Source organism: Notothenia rossii (assembly GCF_949606895.1).
Source record: "Notothenia rossii genome assembly, chromosome: 11".
NCBI lineage: Eukaryota > Metazoa > Chordata > Actinopteri > Perciformes > Nototheniidae > Notothenia > Notothenia rossii.
Genome location: NC_136910.1, coordinates 43,654,114 through 43,670,577, shown reverse-complemented (window position 1 = coordinate 43,670,577; position 16,464 = coordinate 43,654,114). Strand labels below are relative to the sequence as shown.

The window sequence follows — 16,464 nt, the reverse complement described above, 5'->3', positions numbered from 1 at the left end:
AGGTTGGTCAATTACAGGAAGTCTTTTGTGAAAGTGGAGTACCTTGACATTAATCACTGCTGAAGATTTCACAGATGACGACAAGAAGAGAGCTCAAGTCTGGGCAGGTCAGAGATAAACATGGGTCTGTACACAGACATGTGTGACTCACCACTAAACGAAGAGAAAACAGAAGAGGTTAACCTGAACACAGAGATGTTTGCTATGTGTTTTGTGTGAAACTTGGATTTGAGTTGTGTGCTTGGATGTGGAGCACAGTGATTTCTGCTATTCCAGCCTGACTGGTAATACATACCATTACATAATCTCCAATCTGCCAAGATGCAGGGGAAAGGGGGGGAAGAAACACACATTAACACTTCATTAAGATAGCATTACATGACATTACATTGTCATTGTAAACCCATTTGGGGGGTTTGGGCTGTTGTTTTTGAGTGTAACAACATCAATCAACAGTTTTATGCTTGCAATTGAACCGGTTACAAATCCCCCTAAAACTGACATTTAAACACAAATTCAAACATTTTTATTAGAGAGCCATGGTAATGGAAATAAAAAGGGGTAAAATAGGGTATGGTAGGAATAAAACAAAACATGTAATTAAGCTACATAACAAGAAGATGTTATGTAACTTTATACTTCATCATAAAGGTACATGTTGTGCTTTAATACCCTTCATTTTCATGACAGCTTTAGTTATTTTTCAGATGACAATTATATAGCCCTTCTGGCAGTGGTAGCTGTTTATCTCCAAATGTAAAGCTTTACTTTTAAACTAATTTACGAAAAAATCCACATTGAAGGATTCTTTGGGACCTTTAAAGACATTTGACAACATTACAGCATATTACAAGGTTTACTGTGACAGTCAGATATCAGCCATCAAATCATTAGCGTGTCTAACTTTACAGGGATTTTAAACATATAATCAACATAAATGGATTAACTTAACCATTGAAATGACATATTCAATTCCACACAAAGTTTCAAGTGATTTCATGATGAAACAAAGGGGCTCTGCTCCGCATTACCGCTGTGTGTGTGGGCTGTAAGGTGATATCCAGCTCTTTGTGATTATGTGTAGGGGGGGGGGGGTGATCATATGCAGGCTTTATGAATAACGTCTCAGCATTAGTAATAACAAAAGCACAACTCAAACTGGAGCCTACCTCAAGCCTGAACCAATGAGCGCTGAGCTCGTGCACACCGCAACCAATCGGTTGACCTGGGACGCTCTCTCACACAGCCGTTTGAAGGGCGGTCCTTGGTAGAAAAAGGAAAGTATGGATCAGACCAGCGGAGTTTCGACTGGAAGGTGGACGACCAGAACAGTGAATTGTAGGACATTTTCAGCCTAAAAAGCTTTATTAGGACATGTATTTTCCTGCTCAGTAGGCTTTTATTTATTGTATTGTTCTGGGCTTTGTGCTGCGTGTTTATACAAAGTTAGCGAACTTGTGTGTTTTTGATTGATTAGTCGGCGCGCATTATCAGCTCATTGATGGCTCTGATAGTGACCGATCAGGGCTGCAAACTGAACGGGACCTCGGCTATTTACGGCCGAGCTGGACCAAGAAAAGAAGTGTATCAAGGCAACACGGAGGGCTTTAGAGCCGCAAAAGTGCACCCTAAAGAGCCGGACTATTCAACAGATGGCTTGCCCAAAGCCTTCCTGCACAGTCTGAGGACCCTGTTTGACATTTTGGATGATAGTGGCAGAGGCTATGTCCACATTTCAGAAATAGAGACCCGCTGGCAGGGGGCAGACACCCGGGACCTGCCCGGCGGGGTGCTCAGCTGCCTCCGGAGGGTCACCCCACCGCATGGCTGCCTCACCTTTGAGCGGTTCGTCGCGGGGCTGCGTTACTCCATGCTCAACCCGGAGCACAGCGCCCACTTCAAGGTCCACGCCGCCGTGCACCCACAGCAGGCTCCGCAGCAGAAGCCCGCCCCGCTGTCCACATGCAGCGTGGGAACTCGGGTGGAGAACAAGGTCCGTCCGCTGGGGCCGAGCAACGTGACCAACACCCTGCAGCACCGGACCTCCTCCCTGCAGAGCCGGGCCAGGCTGGAGGAGGCGCCCGGGTATCCGTCGTGTGGACCGGTGCGGTACCCAGCGGTCTTTGAGAGGCCCGTTCGGGGTTTGGAGCAGAACCCAGGGGCTCCGGCGGCCGGGGGCTACCGGGCCGAACCGGGCCATGCCCCCAAACCTACACAGCCGCAGCAGAGCCGGGTCAGGTCCATTGAGTCTCTCGCTCTGGAGTCGCCGCAGCTACAAGGATCAAGTAAGTGGTACCATGAGAGTGAATCGTTATAAATGTTGTGTGTGTGTGAGGGGGTTTGGGGACAGTTCACTGGGTTCATTTAGGACTCATGTCAATAACTAATTAACCTGTTGTGTTAAAATCAATAACATCAACACACACTCGTAATACAAAATGCAATTGAGCTCTGATCTCGTATGCCAATCAACAGCTCTAACAGAGGTTGATGTTATGCAGTTGTATCTACATATTATACTTTGTGGTATAAGATTTGATACATTTGTTGCTCAACTAATGCTGCTGTGTTTATTTAAAAAACTTATGGGTCATTTCCTTCTAAAGATGTTTCCATAAAAGCACAAGATGATGTCTTTAATGGCTTGTTTTGTCTTAATAACTGTACACAAGTCAAACATATTCAATTATAATTATATAAAAAATAAAACAGTTACAACCTGCAGTTGTATCTGCATTCCACTCCCATCCAAGTTGTCAAAAAATGTAAATGAAATTCAACTTGTGCCGTAGTTTCAATTTGCTGCTGACTTCAAACAAAGACAAATTCTTATCTGGACCCCAAAAAACGTGCATGAGGATGATTAGATCTTAGATAGAGTATTATGTGTCCTCGAGCACACACCAGAACACAGAGCAAAATACACTTGAAAATGAATTCACATGAACAAGCCACCTGATTATGTGCATAACTGCGTTGATATGTCCACTGCGGTCTTCCAGCTTCAATTTCATATTCTAATTCAATTGGATGCACTGATCCATGTAGTTCATACAAGTGCACAACATTTGCAGTGTGCATTCATTTGCATGTCAGCAAATGTCATCCAGAGGGAGCCTTAGACATGTAAACATTTTAACTTTAAAAGGCAGTCTTTTTTCTAAATCCTTAATGGGGGGTCAACAACAGTTATTGTTGGTTTTTGACAACACTCTTATCAGGTATATCAGTGTTATGTCACAGCTCAAACAGGCTGCTGGTGACTGCTAAGTGACTGCTGGTTAGTTGAATAATTGCGGTTGTTAACCCTGGGTCAGGTCAGAGGTCGTGTCAGAAATTCCTGCAGAATGTATCTATCTTGATAGTTTGCCTTGTAGAGAAGGCAGATCATTCCTCCCACGGCCTGGCTGACTCTGGAAAGGAAAATGGTCAGATGTAGGCACGTGCATTTGTTCAGTTCTCTTTGGTGAGTAAGATGTAGGTTGGATGAGGTGCAGCTGAGTTAATTCCCAGTTTGCCTGCTCATTATCTCTCGCTCTCATACAAACTCACTTTCGTTCTTCTTTATCTCACATTCATAGGGAGAGCTATTTCACATTTCTCTCTTACACACACACACACACACACACACACACACACACACACACACACACACACACACACACACACACACACACACACACACACACACACACACACACACACACACACACACACACACACACACACACACACCACGTCTGTCCGAGTTTGCATGATCCCTCTATAAGAGTGACACTTGCACATTCCTCGTCCCTCAGGGCTTTCACAGCTTCTAACACTTGCATTACACTCATGTATAAGTGAGTGTGTTTGTTCAGATGGAGAAATATTACACAAGTACACTGCCTGGCCAATAGGTCACATAACTTTGTGTAGTTTTTGTCAGATTTTTGTCAGTTAAAATATAAAAAGTATATCTTACTGCTACAGTATTTAATAACATTCGTTCGTATACCACATCTCATTCATTGTTCTCATTTCATTTGTGCATTACTGTTAAACCTTGTTACTTACTTATAAATCCAAATTTTTATATGTGTATCAGGCCTGTATAATGCTATTATTGTAATCTAGAAATATCAAATGTTATGCTTTTTACAGATAAACATCAGTTGCTTTTGTGGCTGTATTGTAGCAAATCCCTGCAGCACATTATTTATTTCCCTTTTTGTCTGTATGTAAAAAGTGCTGTCCAAATATATTATGTCCCCTTACTTTTGTTGGGAAATGTCCATGCTCTAATCTCTCTCATGCAGCCAAACCCTGCTGGATTAGGACAGATTACAGCAGACAGGCCATGGCTCACTGAATCACTGCAGTGGTGAAATCCTCCCCAACACCCTGGACATCACCACAAAGTCCTGCCTCTCTCATCACTTTTTTTGTGGTTCTGTAATGCAGCAGTGGTGTTCACTCAAGAGTTAAAATCTGATAAAATACCTTAGTTAATATGTGGGAAATACCACCGAAAAAATACAACTGAGATGCTTTGCCAAGGTCACACCCAATTCACAACTCTTCATCAAACATGTTTTTTAAACCGCATTGAAAAGGCACAAACACACAGCAGCAGAGATTGAATGAGAGTAGTAGGAAAACCAACAGAGAGAGACATATTTTCTTTTTATCTTTATAACAACTGAGTTGAGTTTTAACAATCGTCCTTGAGTTTGGCAGTTTACTAAACAATCTCAATATAAGGACCTTAAATAGCTTTCAATCATATCACATGTTCTTTTTTGGCGGATAGCATTTGCTTGTAATTTTTTCTCAAAGCACAACATAGGTAAAAGTAAGTTTGAAAGCGCACATCTAAAAACCTTTTTTTACTTTAAAGTGGACATGCATCTTAGTCTTCAAAAATAAAAAATCACTCAGTGGGCTCTCTTGATTAAAAGAAATCATACTAGCCTTTTTAGGAAGCCCTACAATTGTTGAAATGTTTATGTTTCATTAATTCAAGGATTAGTCTTTTCTCTGAAGTTTGTTTGAACTCAGATACTTCACATATTTCCTTCTACTCCACTGAACTCATCCTAGTAAGGTAATCAAAGAAGGGACCATGATTGATAGTACAGCTCCCTCCTGTGGTGCACACTGGCAGCTGGAATGCATTGCTGTGTCTTAATAAATGATTTATCTGTTATACTTAAGATGTTCTTCTTTACTGTCTGTCTGCAGGCATGGAGGTTTGTTGCCCAAGGAGATTAAATGTCACCTTTAATCACCAGGAACTGATTTGAACTGCACTTATTATTCACCAAAAATCAAATAGATTACAACACACTTATTTTTACATTTTAAACGGATGGATTACTGTTGCTGATGGACTTAAAACAATGTGCAATATTGTTGCCGAGTCAGAATTTTGAGACTTACCTTGATTACCTTGAATGTAAATCTGGCAATTGGTCTTTTGATGATAATTCTATTTGAGTTTTTCCCTGAGTAAGAGAACAGACATAATTGTTTAATTGCATGCATGTGTCATTACAAGCCCAGTGTAATTATTTTAAAGCACTAGGAAGTACATTTCATATTTTAGTTTTTTTCTATGTTATGTTCAGCAGAATACAAGTCAAACTGCTGAGTGCATACCAGACCACAGTGTCGCAATTGATTCAATCTGTGTGTTTTTCATTTGTCTAGGTGTTGGGAAATCAGGTCTACCAAGATCCCAGAGCGAATCAGCATCAGGATTTACCGGCGTCTCCAGGCGACATGGGCGAGGTCGGGATGAGCAGAGGAGGCATACCATATCCAACGGAGTGGATTACGGAATGGTTGGTACACACACACACACACACACACACACACACACACACACACACACACACACACACACACACACACACACACACACACACACACACACACACACACACACACACGCCTGGGCTTGAGCCGAATGTCAGTGCTGTACATGCGCACAGGTTTTTCCCATTAATAACTGGTTGAACAGCAAACCAGGTATGTATCAACAGTAATAATGCGTGGGTCTTCTGTGGATCCACCCAGTTTCTATTTATTTACCTGTAAAGCACCCCGCTTCTCTTACGATGCCACTTATTTGAGTTAAAAGCCTTTGGTCTCGAGGTAAAATCACAGGCCAGGCAAATATAAAAACCTAAAAAAAACAGATGTTACCGCAGCTTGGAAACTCTTCTTTCACTTTTTGTTTACATTACAGCTAGGTCAACACAATATGTAGGAACATATGCAATAACACTGTCAAACGTTGCAATAGATAGATAAAAATGCCTTTCTGCCAACCCTCAGAAATACTGCTTTACTACAAAAAGACTGCTTGTTGAATTCCATTACACTTGTATTAAATGAATGGACCATTGAAATGTATACGAAAGGCACTAATAAATAAAGAATATTCATTGTATTTTATAATGCAGTTTTTCACTGATACTGTCTTCCACTAACACAAAACACTCCTGTGTGCAAAACAGTCTTTTAAGTGTTTACAAAGATTTTTCCCTCGTGAGAGCACAAACAAATAACATCAGTCTGTTAACAGTCAGTGGGATGGCTTTATTCCTCTGCTCATTGAGAACATCATTTCTTTCCACTGTATTAGAAAGAACTGAGTCTTCAGTCAAGGTGTTGTGTCGATGTTACACATGACACATTTTGAATGATTTTTCTTTGGTATCTGTTAGTATTTGAGTTGTTTTCCTGTGGTAAAGGATAGAGGATCAGTAGCAAAGGACGTTCAGAGAGACAGAGGTCTGACAGGTCTAAACAATGTTTTAGGGTGTGATTGGAAATAACAGTGATGGAGCCTGGAGGGCAGGAAATATTGTATTTACATGAAAAAGAAAACAGTAGAAGCCGGAAAATTCCAGGAAAAAGTTTTCTGGTAGAGTCTCTTCCCTCTCTATTGGCCCCCACATTCCCCTCCCACCCCTTGGCTCGCTGCCTCCCCCTGACTCTGCCCCTCCCACCCTCCAGTCGGAGCCCATGCCTCCCTTCACTCTGCGTCTCTCCCCTTTGCCCCACCATTTCTCACTCTGTTGTAGCTCTCTTTCTCTCCCTGTTTTTGTCTCTGTCTCTTTCCTTCTCGGCCTCTTTGTCAGAAGAGGCAGACTGACCGACCCCCCCTCCCTCCCTGCCCCTCTCCTCCTCCCCCTTCCCTCCAACCCTCCCACCCAGGCCGATTTGGCCCCCTGCTGCCCTGATGGTAGTGTGCCGGGTCGGGCCCAGGGGCCTGGTGGAAGTTGAGGACTCGCTCGACCGGCCCGACCCAGCCTGGACAGCCGTGTTGGCTGCCTACACCACCGTGTTCATCCCCCTCAGCAGCGGCCTGTACAGCAGCAAGGCCCTGCACTTTTTCCTCTGGGTGAGTAGGGAGAGAGGGGGAGACAGATGGCAGGAAGACAGAGATGGTAAAAGAGATGCAGGATAGTAAAGTTTGCATTTGTGGTGGTTTTGTAATGATTACATTTCAACATCCGCTAGATATGCACCAGGTTGTTTTGACAGTTAATTGTGAGTTCTGAGAAATATGATGAACTATGTATTTAGGCTGGTTTTAGGGACTTTAGGGATTGTTCTATGGCTCTAACATTCTGTGGTGTTGTCCATCTTAAGTAGTTATCATATTGCCAGGATGTTATCGACAATCAAGTTTCAAGTTGTCTCAAGAAAAACTAACCAATAATGTACTGTGAAGTGTCTCGCAATGTGAGGCTTTACTACCTTTTCTGTTTTGTATCATTTTAAACTTAATATCTTCGGTCCTTTTTTATAAAGAAGCTAGAATTTGAAGGATTTCTATATATCCTGAAGTAACAACTAAGTGATTAATCTCAAGAATAACTGGCATATCAATTAAGAAATATTTTCTATTTCCAAGGACATTGGGTCTTTTCATTAGTGTTAACCTGTCGGGGTGTTGTAATGCTTCAGTTTTAGGATATGCAGAAATGGGTTGATGAGTGGATGAAATTAGTTGATTGGTTTAACAGAGAAAAAGTACCATGTTTTTGTGCTGCTTTTCACTCTTTGAAATACCACTATTTTGAGTATATTTAGGTTTTACACTGTTTCAGTTGACCAACTGATCGAAAAGAATATTGGACAGATGTATTAGGATATATCCAGCGTTGTTCGTCCGGCTGTAACACTGTCTTTGTTTCAGGGACTTTTGAACTGTATATTGCCTCTGAGCTGCTGTTGTATTGATGTTCAGAACACACGGTTTCGTGTTGCTTTTTAGATGCAGTTTGAAAGGCCGTTATGTTCTTCTTTGTGGTTTTAGTCGAACAACTTGGGCAACAGGCGTCATGTTATTGTATGGGCGTTGTTGTCCTGTATTCATGCCTCTTCATTCAGCCATGACAAACATACATGCACACACTCTTCCCTAACCTTTCAGCCATGTGCTGCTCTGCTCCCTCTCTGTGTGTGTTTTCTCTTTCTTTTATAAACAGTGGGTTTTCCTGCCTGTGGACCTACCGCGTATTTATGAAGCCTGACACTGGGTCAGGCTTCATTCTAGAAGGACCTCTCATACCTAAAACCCCCCCAGCCTCTCTTGTTCTCTTACTTTAGGCTCTTTGGGAAAGAGCACAAATATGTTGCACAGGATTTTATGTCAACCTTTTTAAACAGCACTGATGAGCGATGATCGGGGGGATTTACTGAGCTTCACAGGGGATGCAGGGATGGAGCGATGGGTGGATAGAAAGATAACACACCAGGTGGCTGAATGCCAGCAATGAGGCCTGCACTCTGGAAGTGTGGACAGCCTGGTCAGCACAACTCAATGCAGCCACACACACACACACACACACACACACACACACACACACACACACACACACACACACACACACACACACACACACACACACACACACACACACACACACACACACACACACACACACACACACACACACACACACACACACACACACACACACACACACACACACACACACACACACACTCACACACTCACACACTCACACACACACACATCTCTTTCTCTTTCACACACTGGGGCGGCCATAGTTGAAGTGCTGTTTACCCCATTCTTAGGTTGCTGTGCGGTTGCCATGACACCCGGGTGATTGGTCCTCTAAACATTGTTCAGGATGGGAGAGAGTCCGGCACAATTGATACGGCACCATTGTCTCGGACAGCACAAAAGAGTTGGCTGCAGATGCCCTTGTTGTGTGAAAAGATTTGAGTTTGCAGACTGCTGGCCGCCGTCAATGATTACCGTAGATTTAATCTTAAAGGGGCCCTATTACGCTATTATTTCCAGGTTCACATTTGTATTTAGTGGCACTTCTGGGACATGTCTCCATGCTTTAATGTTCAAAGAGCTCTTTATTTTTCTTACACTGCCTGAGCTGCAGCACCTCTTTTCACCCTCTGTCTGAAACCAGAGCCCAGTTTGCTCTGATTGGTTAGCTGATTGGCTCTGTTGTGATTGGTCAATCGCTTAGAGGTGTCCTGTCCCTAAGCCTATCACATACAATGTGTTGAAGCGCTGCCCAATAGAAGCGCAAGTGTTACATAGTGATGTCACTATGATGCGGAAGTAAATAAAGGAGTCCAATGGAGGTGTTTCAGGCAGGGGGTGGGAGAGAAACTCTGGGATTTAAGCCTTTGCAAACCATTTACATGCACAAAAACCTATATAACACACTACACTCAGGGGTGCCCACACTTTTTCAGCTTGGGAGCTACTTTTAAAATGACCAAGTCAAATTGATCTACCTACATTAAAAATGCGAAACATATATTTATTTATATTTACTGAGTATAACTTATGTTGGTGTACCTTGCATAACTGCATGAACCCGTATGGCAGAATACAACTGAATACATTTTTGGTCATTACATAAATCCTACGGCAGCTTGCGCGGTTGACCGCGCATGCATGGTGAGCTGCGTGTTAGAAAAAGATGAGATCTCAGACTGGCTTACCTGTACGTCAATCAAGTGGCAAATGCCATAGTAAGGATGGATTTTTCAATGCCATGCGATCTACCCACACTACCTTTGCAATCGACGTATTGGGCACCCCTGCACTATAGGAAAGGGAAAACCCCCAAAAGCATAATAGGGCCCCTTTAATCTCTCTAAGTGATTACAATGACACGTTTGCTGCCTCATTGAGGTCTATACAGAAAATGACTTCAGGTTTTCCCTTTTGTGCCGCCATTTTTTCACTCTTCAACAACCTACCCCTCCTTTTAACCTTTAACTCACACAGTTGAAGCAAATGAAAGAGCTGGAGCAGGAGAAGGACTCTCTGCTGGCGGGCCTGGAGGTGGTGGAGCGGGCCCGAGACTGGTACCAGGGCCAAATCCACAATGTGACCGAGAGGCAGAGGCAGGTCGGCCAGAACTCCCACTGCACGGTCAGTTCACACTCACTGGTCTAAAGAGCTCAGATGTAAAGTATTGGAGATGAGGCCTGTTGTGTTTTGTTGTTTGATGATTTTTAGTTTTATTGATATAGATAGAAGGACAAATGTCGAAAATATCTTGGCATATGAGGATATATCAAACGGATATATATAATAAAAATGTAAAGCTGTTGAACTGAGTGTTTTGGTTGTTTTGTTCTAAACCTAAAAAGACTTTTCTGACCGTTATAAAGAATGCAAAATGAAGGCATTTATTTTTTGAGGATAAGGAAAGGAAGTAATTTATTCTTAACTGAGTGCTTCAGTGTTTTTGATATGCACTGGCAGCAAAAATATATCTTCTAATATATTGTTTAAAAAAACACATAATGTTCTTCCTCAGAGTATTTCCTTATTAGTTTATATTAACCTGCTTTACCAAAGCTTTTCATTGGTTTGTTAAATAATCATCCCACTTTATAATGACATTTCTATGACCTTTAACTACTTGTATCCATCACTGCTGTATTTACATAATGTATTTTATGTTCTCTCCTCACAGGATTTCTTCACAGAAGCTAATCAGAGTCGCATGAATGTCCTAATACCCAAATTGCAAGAAGTCAACCGCTGCCTTAATGACCTTATTTCCTGCTCTGGGATGGTGAGTGCTGACTGCCCCATTTCATCTTTTGCATTTATTGTAAATCTAGCTAAGTTAAATGTTCTTAATGTCTCACAATCTACATCTATTGTGAATATAAATGATCATATGGATGGACTTCTTCATTTTGAAGATCATCTGGTCAAATGTGACCTTTTAAAACCAAAGCCCTGTTTTAAATATGTGTGGACAAAGTTATTATTTTCTATCACATCACAAAGGAGGTAAACGTCATACCTGCCAGACATCAGCATGTTTACACTGTCACTGTGAGCATGTTTGTATGCTAACTGCTGTGCCTAGGAATAGCCTCTGTGTCTTTCATTTTTTGTAAAGCACTTTGAATTGCCTTGTGTTGAAAGGTGCTATATAAATAAACCTGCCTTGCCTTCAGAGCTGCTAACATGGCTGTAGACGAGAACAATTATATTAAAAAATAAATAAAAGTATAAAACACTTGCTATTGGGAAATTCGTATGGCTCAAAGCTGAAGTCAGTAAATACTCAAACACAAAATATAGTTCAGGGGAATTCCATTATGAGAAGCTTAGTATAATTAACAAGTAGGTTAATTATAAACTATTCTTTGATTCCTTTTTGTTTCTCAGCAGTCATTTCCCTCCAGCGCTGCTCAGACCGCCGCTAACCCGCAGCCACCGGTTCCAGCTCCCCCACAAGCCATCCTGAGACTGAAGGACCAGAACCGACTCCTCACACAGGTTAGACCCAGTCTGCACACTGCCAATACATAGAAGTCACTAAGAGTTACCAGTCAGTGGATGTTTTCAGTGAATCACTTTATCCATTTTCTGAACTCTGTGCCTCGATAAACCTTCATCTGTTTGTCCTCTTGCAATTTACTTATTTATCTAAATAGTTATCACCATAATAAACCGTATTTAATTTCATCTTAATTTACAATATTTAATTTTACATTCTTTTCTTGTATATATCATTCAATTTACGTGTATATAGACTTCTTGCACTATTTTTTATTTGTATTTTTGTATTTTTATTATATATGTTCCAATGTTGGAGGAGCTCGGGTCAGAAGATTTTCATGCCATTTCTACACTGTAACTTATGTTATATAGTACGGTATATGGTTTATGGTATATGGCATTAAAACCTTTGAATCTTGAATCTTCTCAGGAGGTGACGGAGAGGAGCGAGCGCATCACACAGCTGGAGCAGGAGAAGTCGGCCTTGATAAAACAGCTTTTTGAGGCCCGAGCCCGCAGTGCGCAGGACACCAGCACCATGGACTCCACCTTCATCTGAAAACAGATACATTCCACCTCAAACTATAGTATGTTAAGAACCAGCTAAGAATTTCCATGACGCTGGTCCCAAGCTACCTTTGATAAGACTGTCAGCTGACTGTTGTTTACCCGCAGTGATGCACCTTTTAGCCATGCCACGCCCACACCCTGGACTGCAGCATGCAACCACTCCACCCCAAACCAAACCATGCACTACCTAGATGTGAACACTCCGAGAAAACCTGACCCGAATGACTTGAATCGAGATTTTTACTCACTTCCTTTCCTGCATTAAAGGTCCCATGTCATGCTTTTCCGGTTATTACCCGTGTGTTATGTAGCTTTTTATGCATGTAAACGGTCTGCAGAGTCAAAAACCCTCAAAGTACACCCTGTAGCGAGTAAAACTCTAACAGAGAAAATACCTTTCTATGCTGCCCCAGAACGCCTCGTTGGACATTTTTATTTTTCCATTTGTTTCTTCCGGGAACCAAGTGACATAACGACGACCCAATGGACCAACTGGTCCAAAAGGATCAATCCGCGGAGCCGTTACGTTACGTCCGCGGAGCCGTTACGTTAAGACCAATTCCGTGGACTTCCTCACAGTCACACACACACTCAATCTTTTCTCAGGCAGCTGCAGCTCCGCGGATTTCTCAGCCTGAGACGGCGGGACGCGGCGAGGCTGTGAGTCTAGACTCAAAGCCAGGCTGCGGGTGTGTGTGCTCGGGCTTGTTTCGGGCTGGGTTTCGCTGTGTCTCGCCGACCCCACGCAGCAACCAGGAAACCACACCAGTAAGCCAGCTCACACTGTCTGCTCCTCGCAGCAGCAAGCCTCGCAACGTCCCGCCAACACGGCACCCAGGCCCCACGCAGCATTCTCATCTGTTTGTCCTTACTGGTGTCCTTTTCTGGTTGCTAACGCCATTGTAACACATAATAACTGATGTTCCGCTGTAACGGTGGTGGACTCATCAGAACAGAGTGGGCGAGCTGACCAATCAGAGCACACTGGGCTCACAGGGAGGGGGGCTGGAGTTCCAACAAGCCATTTAGGACAGAGAGTGAATACACATACTATACAGAGATGCTGTATGAGAAACCAATGTGATTTTGGAAAATTGCACAATGTAAATCTATTCTAGTATACCTCAACAATGGAATTATGATCAATAGAAATGGCCATGTCATGGGACCTTTAACACTCCAACTAAGATACAAAGATTTCTGCTGGAATTAAATGCCATGTTCTTACAGTTAAATATGAAAATCACCAGCTGCATCTGCTTGCTATGACCCATCAATTACATTTTTGTTAGTTTGGAACTTTGATTGAAATGATAATAAGATACACTTTGCCCAATGTCTTTCAGTATTCCTTTCCTTTTAACGTAAATGAATATGTTTACCTTACATTGGCTTTCTGGGTTTTTAGCATGTTCCATTTGAAACACTGAGGGACAGGGATTACTGAAAATATTTGTTTTATATATTATAGAAGCATGTTTACTGTTAGGACCTTTGGTGAGTTTTAAGGATTTTCTTTAAGATTGAAAAGAGAAAAGATGGGAGGACAGCCTACAAGCCATTGAGATGTAGAGGCAGAGGCGGACGAGAGAAGTTTGGAAGTTTGCAAGTAGACGAGAACTGAGGAAGACAAACATGGCAGGCGGTGAATGTGTTGGGGCCCGAGCTCCGTGGTTGGGAGATCTTCTGATGTAACATCAGAAACTAAAGAAAATCACTTTTGCTACCTAGTACTATACCCCCTGTATATCTTTACAGTGAATTATTGCATGGCTCATATTTTCAGCTAAAGAATATTTATCTTTTGAAGAGATTTCTGTTTAAAACTTTGAGATTAGCACAGATCTAAAAAACAGTTTTATCCCTGTAAATTCCCCTCTTTACCAGGATTGGTTGACTTTAGACTAAAAGTATAAAAATATTCGGCCATCCACAAAGTTTACATGAGAAATATTTAGTTAGTGGGTGGTGGTAGAAGAAAAAACATTGTAGTTTTATAATGGATCTGTACGGTACTGCTGGGATGTCTGCACATAGCATATTGTTGATGTATGTTTCCCACTTGTTTGACTGTATGTTTTTTGCTGCTCAACCTACATTATGTGAGTGAAACTCTTTTTCTTCAGCTTCCTATCAAAACTTCAGATGAAATGTAAAATAATAAATCTGACCAAACAACGCTGACTCTGTTGTTCTTTACAGTACTGCAATACGATATCACCTATATCTAAGTGTAAAACTATTGATTTTGAATAATAAAAAGCAACACACAACAAACATCTTGAAATGTCATATTTTGAGAAAACGGCTATACAAACAAAACGACACACAATAGCTTAATCAGGATAATCTTTTTATAGATTTTTGTAAATATATTGTAAATCAAACCTTATTTCTTATTTCTGAAGTCTATCAAAAACTAAATTCAGCTACTCTAACCACTCAGTATTTTTACTTCTTTTTAGTCATGGGAAGTGTTTGCAAGTGTTTCTATTTAATTAGCGAGTTGTTTAAAATGAAAAACTTTCCACAATTATATCTGTCAGCTGAGTGTCTGTTCATTTCGGTTATGTTATTCTGCCATAAATTAGGGAAATGTCCCTGGACATTGAGTATGATCTGATGTAATTCATGCACCACATTTCCACTTCACCCTCAGATGTGATTAGCATAGCTTGTTTTAATGAGGAGTATAACATGAACCCATTCATTTCATCACATCTATGCACAAACATTGTATAATGTCACATTTTCCATAAAAAGGTTTGATCTTAATCTCACCCAATAGCTGCTAGAAAAACTATTTGTACTATTTGTAGAATGAGTCTTTGTACTACTGTTTGTGATGGGAAAATAAATTCATATTACTGCAACTGCCACATTTTACTGTGTTTGTGGCATTACAACATCCAGATCTTCCAAAGATCTCTAAATTGAAGAAGCAGCTCTGTGTGTTTATGGTCTGGTGCAGAATTTAACAGACCTGTGAGGATTTTCTACTTTAGAGGAGGGACACACATCTCCTGTGAACCTGACACCAGTACAAACAAGTTCTCAGACTGAAGAAAAACAAACTTGGGTTGAGTTGCATAAGCCTGAAACACACACAGACATTACCTGAAACACACACAGATCAACATAAACTGCAGGACACTAACCAGTTGATTAATTCTAAAATATATAAAAAGCCTTTATTTTAACATTGCATTCTTATTCTGAGATTAACACGATGATATTATATATGTACTATATTAACATTGGTGGGGGATGTTCATTTTGTGATTTTCTTAATTGAAGCACATTTTGGGATTATTTACTCAAGTATTTAAAATGTCTGCTGCTTATAGTACTACATTAATTTGAAAGCTTAGTTACTTTTAGATTGTGATAAAGAAAACAAAATGTAATCAACCAATTTATCGTTTTATTTTAAAATAAGAAGTTCTCAATCAAATATAAAAGTGATTTAAACAATAACGTTTGAACTATTATAATCCAATCATATAATACCATACATTATTCTGAAATAATCAATTTAGCAAAATCAGTAATATTACTTTTGACACTTATGCAAGTATGTTTTGATGCTATTACACATACTTTTACGAATGAACCTCCGTAACATTTCTGAGTACTTCTCACACCCACTGCTTTAGATGTCTAACCACTTTGAGTCAAAGGCCAAAGGTCACATGTAAGGTCATTTAACCCTTGTATGGTGTTCATATTTGTTTTACTCAGCCAGTGTTCGTGGGTCTGGTGGACCCGCTGCCATTTTGGGCTTCAATTCAACACAATCAAACTATTTTATGTTAAAAATACTCAACAGATGTTTACTTCAGCTCAATTACAAGCAATATAAACAGCATATATGGTTAATATTGGCCCTTTTACTTTTGTTAGATCACATTAATGAATTAAAGTGCTACTTTAATACACACACACGCGCACACACACACACACGCGCACACACACACACACACACACACACACACACACACACACACACACACACACACACACACACACACACACACACACACACACACACACACACACACACACACACACACACACACACACACACA

At 41.1% G+C, this 16,464-nt stretch overlaps 1 protein-coding gene across 2 annotated transcripts; it reads left to right on the top strand.

The window, feature by feature from the left end:
* Positions 1-1,054: 1,054 nt before the first annotated feature.
* On the top strand, positions 1,055-14,554 carry sapcd2 (suppressor APC domain containing 2). 2 transcript variants are annotated; one of them, XM_079656964.1, is made up of 6 exons: positions 1,055-2,285; positions 5,692-5,825; positions 10,286-10,432; positions 10,983-11,084; positions 11,696-11,803; positions 12,237-14,554. In XM_079656964.1, exons 1-6 carry the CDS (start codon positions 1,502-1,504, stop codon positions 12,363-12,365), a joined length of 1,404 nt encoding a protein of 467 aa, XP_079513090.1. In that variant the 5' UTR covers positions 1,055-1,501; the 3' UTR covers positions 12,366-14,554. The 2 variants fall into 2 exon arrangements, with proteins under 2 accessions (XP_079513090.1, XP_079513089.1); XM_079656963.1 differs by having other exon boundaries at positions 1,261-2,285; positions 11,693-11,803.
* Positions 14,555-16,464: the final 1,910 nt, after the last annotated feature.